The following is a 13,375-nucleotide window of genomic DNA, read 5'->3' on the forward strand; positions in this document are numbered from 1 at the left end:
CGGGGCGAGAGACAGCAAATGGGTAACGGACGATTTCTCTGCGGCACCGAGTGCAACGGTCCGGACAGAGTTTGATCGTAACCTCCCCGGGGGGGGGGGGGTCTCTCGTGGCGGTGCTGCATCAGTGCAGTCTGGCTCGGGGTCATGGATTATGAATGATCTGAATTTGGACTTATGTGCGGAGTGCACGATGCATGCGCTACCCAACTATTTAAAATCGGTTTGAACCTTCCCTGACCCTGACACAGATCCTTGCTTAGCAACATTCTCCAGAAGGAATGCAGACCAAGATGGATAAATAGCTGTGGGACACGGAATAAAACGGGTTTATAAGGAAATAGAAATTGTTATGACAAGCCCCTAGAAAAGCTTATACTTCATATCTTCATCTGGAATACCTAAAAAAGTAAACAGGCTATTGTATCTCACTTAAAACCAAGCGAGGCAGCAACTATTTACCGAGCAAAGCATAAAAAGTGAAGGTTAATGGTACATTTACTTGAAATTACCACCTACTACCTAGGATTGATGTGAGTCAGTGTGCTACGACGATGAGTCACCCTGCTCTTTGCTAACACACTCGCTTCGCTCCCCCCCTCACAACTACAGAGAAATAACTCCCAGGTTTAACTCACTCTGCGTGGGTGATGTTCCTCCAGCGGGACTTGGTGGTTTTGGGAGGGGGAGCGCTTTGGTGTTCCCCCGGCATGAACATGTCCGGGGGCAGCTTGACGTTCTGGTATTCTTTGGACAGGGTGAGGAGGGGGTCGCGGCTCGGGTGGCACTCCGGCAGGGACAGTCGCAGGTCTGTATCCTCCGCCTGAGGAGGATGAAGCGCACACACACACATATATATAAGTGCATTCACCCACACGTATTCACAGACAATGTCACAGTATTACAATCTGCAGGCGCATAGAAATACAAAAGCATCCAACCAATATGAAAATAAACAGTATGTGAAGCCGTACATCTGCAGGAGCATTTTCTAGATGGAGAAAAATCTACACGAGAACACTAAAGTAAACAAATGGTATGCACTGAAAGCACGGCTCACCTTCAAGATGAAGCGGGTGTTGCAGGTGGTGGGAACAAACTCATTGAAAGGCAAAGTGAAGTCTATATTGAGCGTCTCGCCACACGCTGCAAGGTACACTATAGGAGATCAATAAAGCAATCGATTAGTCTGCCCTGGGATTAAGTGGAGTATATACTGTATGTACAATATATATCACGACTTAATAGAGTCAAAGTATCCTGTCACGGACTTCTGCTTCCAGTGCTCAGGAGGCATTACGTCATCGACTGCTTTCAGGGCTGGATTTATTTTTATTTTCGCGTCCGTGCGAAACACTAAACACAGATCTAACAGGAAGTCCATTCGTTCCGCTGCAAACCTGTAAACTACCGTATCACCAAATTATATTATCATAAAGGATTTTATACATGGAAATAAAACTTTAGTTGGGGGGGGGGGGGGGGGGGGGCAAAAACTGTGCACTTTACTTTAGAAATCTTTTTCTGTCAGTAATTATTTTGTGTGTCTAGAAAAATAATGTCTTTGGTTTGTGTCTGTTTGTTTCCTTCTCTCTTTTTTGATCGGCCTTTCTTCATCATCACAGAATTATCTCTACATATGTGGACCGACTCATGTTCAATGTTGTCACATTGTTACAGAAATCTGGCGCAGATATTAACAGCTGACAATACTGAACATTAAGCACCTTACTGAAGAAACACATCATTTCTAGTTCTTTAAAAGGGAACACATTACTGTACTTTTAATTTGTGTCCTGAATAAAGTACTTTTTTGGCATCAAAAAAAGAAAATATATGAAATACTTAAAACATCTACTCATAATAAATACACTTAAAAATATTAATCTACGACTAATAAAAGATTGAACTCAGCTCAGAACTCGGACTCTTTGACAGATGCTCGTTCTCACCATTCTCCTGCTGCTTGGTGGAGCAGTCGACCCAGTTGTGCTGATTTGCCGCCCAGATCATCTCGAACTGGTGGAACAGCACCTTGAACTTCCAGGAGTAGGGCACGAAGGAGTAGATGTCCGGCGCGCTATCACTCGCCCAGTCCTGGATCAAATCTAAAAAGAACAGAGGGAACAGTGAGAGAGGAACTTTTCCCGTTACGTTTCATACATCTCACTATGACTAAGCGCTACAATGTCATTTGTGAAGTGTGTTTTGCTGGAGAGCTCACCGGTGAAGAAGTTCTTCTGGGCGTAGATGAAGTGGTATGTGGCCTTGTACACCTCGATCTCACACTGCCACGACTGAGGCATGTTCCACACACGAGGGTAGCTGGCTATGACGTGAAACTGAAATATAAAAAAAAAAAAAAGGGAGAGGCAGCACATGATTTCACTCAACTTTCCCATGCATCTTAAGTCGATGGAGACTGTAACGCGTCTCTGCTACTTACGGCCAGCATCTCGGCCTCCAGGAGAGTCCTGTACTGCATGCTGCTGGTGGTGTCCACGTGCAGCAGCTGGCCTTTGATGGTAGGAGAGTAGCCTGAGGGCAGAGGAGAGAGGACACACAGACAGGGCCATCAATTCTCAAAACCCAGCGCTGGGGCCTAGTTCTTGCAAATAATGTCATTTACCAGCTAAATTTGAACAGTTACTTACGGTAACCACATTTCTGGAGACAGAGGAGGGCGTTGACTGATGACTGACAAAATATTATGAGCTCAGCGCGATAAATTATTACACGTTCCTCACATCCATCAGCGTTGAGAATGTCAACGTTCCCCGGGGTCAGCTGTATTATCCTGGATACGGCTCTGTCCGTCTGTGTGTCCTTTATCTCAGTTAGAACAGTTCACCCGATCTACTTCACACTTGGTGGGTGTATTGCTGGGAAGTTGGGACATGTTTGATATGAATAACCAAGGAGCCAGCGCTCTGTGCTGGAGTCGAGCTGATTAAAGCTTTTGGTTTATTGGTAACAGACTCCTTAGTTCTGCGATTTCCTTGTGGAAAATAGTTCAGCAATGACTTCACAGACCTTGGTAACAGAGGTTGGTGTTGTGTTTTGGTCAAATTGATTTCACCTATTTACACATCCAGAGGTCATTGTTTATTTGGTGTGGAGTTTGTGTTCACCTGATGACTTTAAGTTGAATATTTTCTCTCTTTCAGCTCTGTTTTTAGTCGCTACCCACTCCTGAGGGAAATATCGGTCTCTTTAGCCGCTTAATGCTCCTCTGTTTTCGGCAGCTAGTCGCTAGCTGTGTCCGTCTGGTGCCAAGCAGGTAGCAGACGGTGGATATTTATAGAGGACAGCTCTGAAAACAACGTCATCAGAGCGTCGATACGGACTGAGAACAGTCAAATTCAGGGCGGGACAGATAAACAATGAGAAAAATAACCTTTGTGATTCATCTCAATGGAAATCAATATGTGAAATAACTAAAAAGCCACATTTGACCAGCTTGAAGAATCGTCATTACTTTTTTACTTCCTAAAGGATGAGTTCATCCTGACATTTGATGAAGCTGCTCGTCATTGGCTGTAGTTCAGCCGTTAGTCAGTGCACCAGATTATCACCAAACTGCTGACGTGCGCTTCTATATGAACAAGAGTTGCCTTTAAGCCAGCGGGACATCTGCTGTGGGAACTGAGCCAAGTGCTGACATTTTGGTAGACTCTTCTCTTATTTTTGTTTTAAATGCAGACTTACCATTCTCTCCCACAGTCATGGGGATGTTGACTTCCAGGTAGGAGCCTGCCCCTACATTCACATGGATGGCATTGGTTTCCTAGTAACAGGGATGAATACAGAGCGTGGGGGGGAGGGGGGAGAGTAAACAGAGCAGTCACATATGCTGTCAAATCAGCAGAGGGGGCCTTCAGAATAAAAGAAAGCCACCAAATCTTAACTAAAATATGTTTAAAAAGGAGGTAATAGCTTCATAATCTGTCCGTGCATTGTTATGTTTTCATTCAACGTGCATTCATGTTGATGTTTAGTATGCACTTCACACTCTTAGCTTTGTGAAAATCCATGCGCTGGTCCAGGATGAAAATTTGAAAAAGCATAAAACATGAAGCGATATCGACAGCTCAAACACGATGACGCATGAAGACAAAGATGAGTGGAGCAGCAGAGAGAGGAAGAAAGATCACAGAGGCCAGCGAGAAGAAGAAAAAAATAAAATAAAATAAAAAGAGAGAGAGAGAGAGAGAGAGAGAGAGAGAGAGAGAGAGAGAGAGAGAGAGAGAGAGAGAGAGAGAGAGAGAGAGAGAGAGAGAGAGAGAGAGAGAGAGAGAGAGAGAGAGAGAGAGAGAGAGAGAGAGAGAGAGAGAGAGAGAGAGAGAGAGAGAGAGAGAGAGAGAAAAGCACACGAGAGCAAAAGTCACCCTGTTTTTGGTAAAAAGCAGATCGATGGTGGCGTCAGCGATGATGTTCATGCGCAGCTCGAAGGCCTGGATCTGTCTGGGGTTTCCTGGCTGGGCAACCTCTGTGACTTTCATGGCCTGGTAGTCAGCCGGCAGGAAGAACTTCCACAGAGAGTCCCTGAGGAAATCAAGAGCTCGTGTAAATGCGAGACTGTATCTGTGAAGCCCAGCTCCAAAGCCTTGAGCTATACTTGACCACGGCACACTTCTTGCACTCGTTACATATTGTTATGCCGTTCAATTACATGCGGAAGATACAAGAAGAGTGCTCCGTGTTTCCGCTATCATCGCTCACCTCTGACGATCTGCCCAAGGGCCGTAGTTGAAGTCGGTTCCTTTTCCGCAGACGATGTCCAGACCCCAGCATGGAGGCAGGTCCTGAAGCTTATCGCCCTCACTGCACATCTCCGCCTCCTCCCCACCCTCCTGCTCCTCGGGGACCAGACCTGCACACACACACACACACACACACACACACACCTTTCAAGACTACTCCTGGCAACAAACACCGAACAAAAACACACAATTGTACAAAACACAAGCAATCTTGAAACTCCTTTTCTACGGCTCCTTCGTCACCTAGCCAACGTCCATTGGTCATGCTCATATTTTTACACTAGCGCTGAAGTATCAAGAGTTGTTCGATAGAAAGGCTGCACGATATTTCTATCTGCGATATATATTGAAAATAATACAGGAATATTTGCCAGATAACGACATCGTAACTTTTTTGGTCGGAAAAATGTAGTATGTTAAAAAAAAAAAAAGGAAAATACATCGATCTGTTGCACCTTGAGAGCAGAATCAAGAGGTTGGATCTATGAAGAACTTTGTGTTCTAGTAAAATATGTATTCACTATTCATAAACATGTTGGCTACAATGTCAATACTAAAACTATACATATCGTGCGGCCCTATTCCAAAGCAAAACACAGTATTTCTCCATTAGAAACAATTCCTAAAGTTATTTCAAAGAAACAACAAATCCCTGGTTACATTTGTATGTAACTTTTGGTATCGTCGCAGCACCGCAAGCGTTTGTTGAAGGCCATTTTTTCGTGCGTGTGTGTGTGTGTGTGTGTGTGTGTGTGTGTGTGTGTGTGTGTGTGCATACCGGGTTCGTCCTGGTAAAAGTAGATGTCAACATCGTTGGACTGCATGACCACAAAGCCTTCACCCATCAGTCTGGGAGGTCTAGATGGGAAATATCACCAGGTCAGAGTTTGGAAGGCAAAGTACAGATTATACACAGAGGTTATGAACTCTATTCTGAAAACAATGCCATATTTAAACATTCTGCCAACGTTTTTAGTGTTGAAAGTTTCAATTGCCCCATTCTGATGTATATATATCCTCATCTTTATACAATATCTCTTATGCTTTTAAGAAGGCTGCAGCTCCTGTACTCCGTAAGCTAAAAGCTGAGTCATCTATTAAATGCAGTAAATGTACTAATAATGTTTTAAGCAAACATAATGAATTCAGATAAAACTATTATCTACAATTAACTCCTTACAAACGTTAAAACGCTCATATTTATTTTCATTTTGTAAAAACAAAGAAAGAGATCGAGAGCGAGTCCTCTGCCTGTGTTTAAGAATTCACACCATACAATACATACTGCAGGACCAACAGCAAGAAGAAGAAGAAAAGAGAGAGAGAAAGAGAGCATTTCACAGAATTATCCATTTCAAACTCTATAATGATAAACAATGTAAAGTGGTCGCACACATCCAAAAGCCGTTGGAGGCCGTTGCTGGAGCAAAAGAATACAGCAATAAAAACATAAATAAAAGGTCCGCACAGCGCAGCTCCCTTAAGTGTGATTTATTAAATTGCACTGAAGGGAGCCACAGAGTGCGGACCTTTTATGTATATTTTCAATCTTTATAATGATCTCATTATAGGGTGCTTCAAAAAAAATGAGTGGCAAAGATATTTTCGAGCCATTATTCTCCCGGCAAGAGCATTCATTCTAAACAGTGTTAGCACAGACAACGACATAAGTTGAAAAATGATGTTTACAAGTTTCAGAAATCGTTTGGAATAAATAAATACCAAACTCTGCTACATTATTCATTTCCCTTTTTTGTGTAGCTTCTATATGAATTCCACCCTCCAATTCAAACAAGTGACCCCTCTGGAAGGGCCGGCCTTTGAGGATGTGTGATTTCACAGCTCAATTTAAAAAACGCGTCGTCAGTCGAGCGACTTGGACTTACTCGTCATTCTGCATGCCGAGGTAGCGCGGGCTGGGAACCAGCATGACGCGCACGTTCTCCAGCGAGCCTTTGACGATGTGCATGAACTGGTCCAGGTGGCTGGAGGGAGGCTTGGTGGCGTACGTCAGGAAGGCGTCCTCGAAGTTCACGCACAGCGTCTGGGGGAGGTGGTGGTTCCCGAACGCTATGCGACCCTAACGGGAGAGCAAACATGCCGTGAAGGAGCGAGGCCTGAACACTGGGGTTCTTCTCTCATCAATGCTCGAGAAGCCGTTTCTAAAAAAAAGAAAAAGGAACTTACGGTGCTGATGTTGACTTTGATGACGGGAATGAGGGAGCGCCATGATGACGTGTGGTCTAGACTCTCTGCTTTGATGTTCACGCTGCACAGGGGACCAGAAGACAGTTTGAATAGATCTACTTCTTCCAGTCAGCCCGATTTGTTTGGCCTTCAGTGGGGAGATGACAAAAGATCTCCTCTGTGCCGACACTTCAAATGCATTTGCTCGTAACAGACAGAGAAGCGAGCACATCTGTTCAGCAACTTCTGGGAAATGTTTTCAGTTTTATTTACCAAAAACTTTTTTTTTTTTTTTTTAATCATTCTAGTCCAAGTTAAGACAAGTTCAGAAGCAAAATACTGTAAGTGCTCAGCTATCAAGAGCTTATAATTATCTTAATGTCATTATTACTTCTACTAAGATGGTGAAGTTGGATTTTCTCAAAAACGACCCTAACACTGACTAGACAGAGCCCTCGGCAGCACCTCTCTAGTGTCTTGTTTCGGTCCTCTTGTCCCTTCTCCTCGTCCTTCTTGGGTGTTATGAGCGTGGGGTCCAGTCCGAAGGTCTCCTGCAGTCGGTTGTAGAGGTCGGTGCGGTTGTAGACGTGAAACTCGAAGCCGTTAACCGTCACGTAAAGCCTGGTCTCTGCCTTGGGGTCTGGCGAGAAGAGATGAGAGAGCAAACTCCTCATTTATCGCTATAAACTCAGCCATGTCAGAGCTAAAGCTAGAGCCTGACGCACCTTAAGTTTCCCTTACTTTGGTAAAGAGGGTCTTTTGTAATTACTTTAAGGGATTCTTTAAGTATAAGACCAATGTCAGGAGAAAATACTCAAGTGAAAATTTAAAGGAAACCCTGAGGAGAAGTCTTAAAGGTGTTTATATTATAAGGAAACCTGAACTTGAACTTTGAAGGAAAATGTTAACTTAAAGACAAAACTCTTAAACTCACCATGCTGTTTCTGTTTTGGGTTATACATTTTCCACCAGCGGAATATGAGGAAGCCATCCTGTATCCTGTATCACAGACAACATAAATATCAATACGTTAGAAAGCGGTAAGATGATAAGAGGAGAGCAGAGAAGGACGCAGCCCAGGCCAGCCTACCTGATGGACATGTCCTGGTTGATGAAGTAGACGTCTCTGAACATGACTTTCCCCGACAGCACGGAGAAGGAGAAGGAGCCTGCGGTGGGTCAGACACAGTTTAAGTTACGGTCACAAAAGAGAGCATCATATCAATAAACAATAACAGTGTCGTAGAATGATATGAAGATACGCGATTACAATTTTTTTTTTTAAAGCAAGTGAAAAGATGTTTGGATTGGATCACAGTGGTGTGAAATCAAGGCAGCAAACCTGCTGATTAAAGAGAAACAAAAATGTATTCTTTAAATAATGAAACGTAAACAGAAGTTGTAATTAGATGGTTGTTTGAGCCTCGGTAAAGTGGGAGTTGGTGAGATATTTAATCAGCTTATCTCTTCTCATTGAGAGAATAAAAACAACAATCTTAATTAGGCTCTAACTGTATAACAAGTAGGTCAGAGTCGTCACTGAGTAAGAACATAGATTTACATCTTTAATCCTTTTTGGCTCATAACACGAGAGAGAGCGAGAGTGTTTGTCACGTGACTTTTCCTCTGACTGGCTGAAGACCAGATGTCTCAGTTCCTCCTTCTCAATCTATGCAGCAATTTTGACTCAACTCAGGCCTGGCAGTGCCAACACGCGCCTTCAGGCGAGTTCAAACCTGCTCATCACATGATAAACTGTGTCTGTACTCCACTGCCGTTTGTTAAGAAGGGTTCTCTCTTCTTGTCTCCATTTCATTACATTCTCTGTTCTTTTTGTAAATGCTAAAGGGATAGTTCTGACTTTGTTTATGTGGGGTTGTATGAGGTGCTTATCTATAGTCAGTGTATTGCCTCCAGTAGATGGTGGCTGGCGGGACGGGAGGCACAGATATTTTTTTAGGTGGTTAAAATATGTTTTGCTGCTGCTCCCCCCCCCCCCCATCAATGTACTGTAATCGCAGTACATTGATGGTACTCCTGTCTGCTTCTCCAAACTGAGGCCGTCCACCGTCATCTACTGTAGATAATACAGCGACTGTGGATTGGACTATGGTGAGAGATTAGCTGGCACACGGTCGACTGCTCCCTTTGTAGCAACGCGTGTTGGCACAGAGACTGAACCGTGCCCTCTTCAGCTAATTAAATCTTAATGTGAATTTGCTGATTCACTGATAAAATGTTCAACACAAAGTAAGCGTCAACGCTCTGACTTGTATCTATGGTTGTAGGACAGTGCAGGTGATCCTGACCAGGTGCACTCGTTAGTACATAAATTTATGTTTTTGGAAGAAACTCTCTAAGATGAACGGCTTGGTTTCACTTGGATTCATGGCCTCCAGGTGCTTTTATAAGTTAACTTCTGTGTCGTTTGTGTGGAGGAATTCAATTAGGTGTTGGTTGCAGTTTGCCGTTCGGGCTCAGTGGCGATAGTCACTGAGAGAAGCCGGCTCATCATGAAATATTCAGCGGACTGAGCGAACGCCATGAACTGAAAGCTTCGGCAGCGCTCCTCCTCCTCCCCATTCATCACTGTGTGACAGAGCTCCGGAGGAACACACACCAATGTGGATGTAGCCATCCTTGTAGAGCCGGTTGATGATGAGGGTGAGGATGAGGCCAATGTTGCGGGAGTTGTAATACATTAAATAGATGATCCATCCACAGGACAGAATGGTGGCTGAAAGACAAAAACATGGTCCCCTTTGTTAACAGATGGAACAACACAAACAAGAAGTCATTTATGTTTTATGATATTTGGAATAGTTTGTGAACGTCATTGATGTTTGTGAACCAAACAGTAAAGTAAGCCTTTGCTTTTAAATATGATCACTTGTGCTGATTTGGACTCTGTTTAGTCAAACTCTAGAATTACACTCGTTTGTAAAGGTCAATAAACCGTGATTGGTGCTTTGAATACAATGTGACAGATGCTAGTTTTCCTGACATGATAAAGAGCCATAAGCACCACAATAGTTTAGATCAGGGGTGTCAAACTCATTTTCACTCTGGGCCACATCAGCATCATGGTTACCCTCAAAGGGCCGGTTGTAAATGTAAGACTGTGTAAATGTAACTACTCCTAACACATAAAGTGACATGGCGGGCCGGAATCGGCCCACGGGCCTTGAGTTTGACACCCCTGGTTTAGATGGTAAGAAGTGATGGCACATCTTCTATGAAACTGCTTAAATGCAGCTTGATCCAGTGCTATCCACTGATACACGGTGCAGATCCAGAGCACTTACCCACGAGGAGCCAGATGAAGTTGGAGTTGTGCTTGGTGAGGAAGTCATCCAGGTCCACGAAGCTGGGGAAAGTGCTCTCATTGCTTTTGGTAGGATGCCCGTCCATGGCTACAGGCTCTCAGTCCGATACCTACAACTGAAAGAGTCAAACGTCAGATAACTTCCATGGCACAGGAGCAAAAGAAAAACAAAAAGGAGGCCATACCAAATGTAACTGAAACATGTTTAATGCACAGATTGGTGCTGCGTAAAACTCCCAGGAAGAGACCCGTTACCTAAAACTTAATTCTGAAATTTAAATGGTGTTTGTATAATAGGATATTATGAATAAAAGCAGAAAATAATTATGTAAATAAAATAGGGTGCTGCATCTGCCTGGGTACCTAGACAAAAGGCTAAAAGGATTTTTCCATTGGATTTTGGATTATTGCAGAAAACGATGTCTGTGGCAAATAAATGGAGGCGTATGTTATAATGTAGAACAAAAGGTTTAAATATCTTTGTATTAACCACAGAACTTGTTTCAGGCCTCTAACCAAAACCCATTCAAAAAAACCCATTGACTTCGAGACGAAGGAACCGGATTTGCAAAAATGCTGACTCAACTCCAGGTTTTAGGAATCATCCGTTATATGTCACTCAAAACTGCTGCTCCCCCTCTGCCAGTAATTAGTCTAAAATGTTGAGATCAAATAGGAAAATAAATTGGTTTGTGTGAAACACAGTGTTGTCTTTTCCTGGTTTTAGAGGCTATATTACAGTGAGGTGATGTCATTTACTGAACTTACCAGACTGTTCTAGCTGTTGTATTATTTGCCTTTACTCACTGAGTCAATATATCCACATTACCGATGATTATCTATCAAAAATCACATTTTGCAAATATTTTGCGGGAGCTGCGAGGTATTTGGTAAAAAAAAAATTTTTCTCCATATTACCCTGAAGGTATATTTATTATTTAAAATCATTTTGCATGACATATTTAGAAAAAAAAAGTCTAACTTATCTTAGCATTTAACTGCGTCATTCAGTTTTTTTAACTGTTTAGGAATTCAAAGAATTTGTATCATACCCAACATCCATAAGAGCTGAGCTCACACAGTGTTGCTCCGTGTAACACCACGCGTGATCATAATCAGCTATACGTGCACCGCGAGGATGCAGGCTGTGTTTGGTGCCGTGGACTTTACTTTTACAGAGAGGATTATTATATTTTGTGTGTGTGTGTGTGGAAGGGGCCTGGTGAAAGGGTGTTGCACATTAGTGTGTGTCACACAGACATAAATCCTCATCTAATCCACCTTAAATGACGTTGGCTGTAAAACCACTGAGATGTCACCAAACCCTGCACTCTCTCTCTCTCTTACAGAAAACACTGTTTCTAAACACCTCTAGATCTCACATCACGGGGAACTTGACACCAGCTACCTGCCAGAGACTAATCCAAATCAGACTGTTGGGCTTGTTTACTATGTCAAATCAGGCAGGAGGCACATGCTCATTTTGGGTAGTCAACTATAGAGCTAAAGCAGTGTTTGCAAGACTTTTTTTGGAATCACATGCACAAACACTTCACCTAAATGTAGCCCGGTGCATGTACCCGTGTGTGCGTCTGTGATTCAATCCATCTGAATGGATCACAGCACAGGTATTCCTGTAAGGCAGGTCCTCCCAGAATGAGCAGAGATGTCAGTGACTCAGGCACCTGCAACACCCGAGTTGTTTACAGTTTTGGTTTACAAGTGACTTAATTAAGCAGAGTGAGGAGGGTAATTCTAAAGCCACCTATCCACTTTTTGGTTAGCTACCACAGCTAATCCCAACAGATACTGTAAACATAAGACAAAGCACCACACCAAACAGCCAGTCTCATAGCGGACACATTTTGGAAAGTACTAGTTTGTATCATCATCATTGCAGATATGACAGGGAAATATACATTGGAACATCCACTGTCAGATTCAATTAATTATCATTGTTTCTGGGGAATCTGGCGACCACTTCACAAAGCATTCTTGATCACAAAACATTTCACAGGCACACAAACTTCTCTGACACAAAAAAAAGAAAATACAAGCCATGTTGTATATGTTGTTGCTAGGCTATAATGATTGTTAAACTAAGACGATGGGGAAGACAAAAGAAAAGAGGAACTTATTGAAGGAAACGTTACTTGGCTGTCTTTGGCTTTGTTTACATGTTGAAGTGGAGGAGCTATCATCGACAAGGTTTTCTATATTCACTTCACGCCGTGTGTTAAGATAAAGTTCAACATGGCCAGGCGTGACCGATTGCTAAATTAACAATGCACTTGAATTCAGATGTAATCTTGAACCCAGAGCCATACTAGGTTGTACTGGACCAATACAACCTAACGCTAGCTAGCTGTTGGTAACTGTTGCCTTAACGCGTTTCATTGTTTTTGACGTTTGTAACGTTACGACAAGCTGCCGACCCGTCCGGTGCAGCCGGGCAGCTCCTTGGCTAATGACGCGTTAGCTTGTGGTTAATGCAGTTATTAAGCTAACCGCTAAATATCACAACGTTAGCACTGAGGTTAGCTAGCAAGCTAATGACAGCAGGCCGCACCCTTTAACTTCTCCTTCTTCAAACTGTGAAAACAAGTCACTCAGCGGTCGTTAAATACCTTAACGTCCTCGATAAAGCATGTGGTTTCATCTTTGCTCCAGTTCTCCAGGAGTTGCAGTCCTTTTGTCGTGTCAGACATGGGCATTGCTAGCATCCTCTGTTGAATATTTACCTGGCAGGCGACCAGTTAACATCTCTTCCTGGTCTGTCGCGAGCAGTCACAAAGTTGACCAATAGGAAGAGATGGCGAGTTAGAGACAGACCAATCAGAGGGCGTCGTGAGCGAGGCCACACACACAGCTGACAGACAGTTTAATCAACCTATGAACGTTAATGTTTTCATAGTAGTGGGATTTGAGCAGCGCTGTTTTGATGCTGTACATCAGGGGTGTCAAACTCATTTTCACTCCGGGCCACATCAGCATCATGGTTTCCCTCAAAGGGCCGGTTGTAACTGTAAGACTGTGTAAATGTAACTACTCCCTAACATATTGGTAAATAACTGTCTCTGCATTTGATTATTGTTTATTCAAG

At 43.1% G+C, this 13,375-nt stretch overlaps 1 protein-coding gene across 15 annotated transcripts in view; it reads right to left on the reverse strand.

Moving 5' to 3' along the window:
* The window catches only part of kiaa1109 (KIAA1109 ortholog), a 67,993-nt gene extending 54,934 nt beyond the window's left edge, over positions 1-13,059 (reverse strand). For all 15 annotated transcript variants that reach the window (XM_076108558.1, XM_076108570.1, XM_076108557.1 and 12 more), the window contains exons 1-17: positions 12,900-13,059; positions 10,253-10,388; positions 9,568-9,684; positions 8,038-8,116; positions 7,882-7,946; positions 7,413-7,587; positions 6,948-7,029; positions 6,647-6,840; positions 5,539-5,618; positions 4,720-4,870; positions 4,386-4,542; positions 3,706-3,784; positions 2,444-2,535; positions 2,222-2,339; positions 1,950-2,105; positions 1,058-1,155; positions 636-820 (exon numbers count right to left, since the gene is read on the reverse strand). In XM_076108558.1, coding sequence (XP_075964673.1) covers positions 636-820; positions 1,058-1,155; positions 1,950-2,105; positions 2,222-2,339; positions 2,444-2,535; positions 3,706-3,784; positions 4,386-4,542; positions 4,720-4,870; positions 5,539-5,618; positions 6,647-6,840; positions 6,948-7,029; positions 7,413-7,587; positions 7,882-7,946; positions 8,038-8,116; positions 9,568-9,684; positions 10,253-10,358 — 1,934 coding nt within the window. In that variant the 5' untranslated portion in view covers positions 10,359-10,388; positions 12,900-13,059. The remainder of the gene's footprint in view (positions 1-635; positions 821-1,057; positions 1,156-1,949; positions 2,106-2,221; positions 2,340-2,443; positions 2,536-3,705; positions 3,785-4,385; positions 4,543-4,719; positions 4,871-5,538; positions 5,619-6,646; positions 6,841-6,947; positions 7,030-7,412; positions 7,588-7,881; positions 7,947-8,037; positions 8,117-9,567; positions 9,685-10,252; positions 10,389-12,899) is intronic.
* Positions 13,060-13,375: the final 316 nt, after the last annotated feature.

This window comes from Anarhichas minor, unplaced genomic scaffold (genome assembly GCF_050575085.1).
Source record: "Anarhichas minor isolate MPS153535 unplaced genomic scaffold, ASM5057508v1 ptg000040l, whole genome shotgun sequence".
Taxonomy (NCBI): domain Eukaryota; kingdom Metazoa; phylum Chordata; class Actinopteri; order Perciformes; family Anarhichadidae; genus Anarhichas; species Anarhichas minor.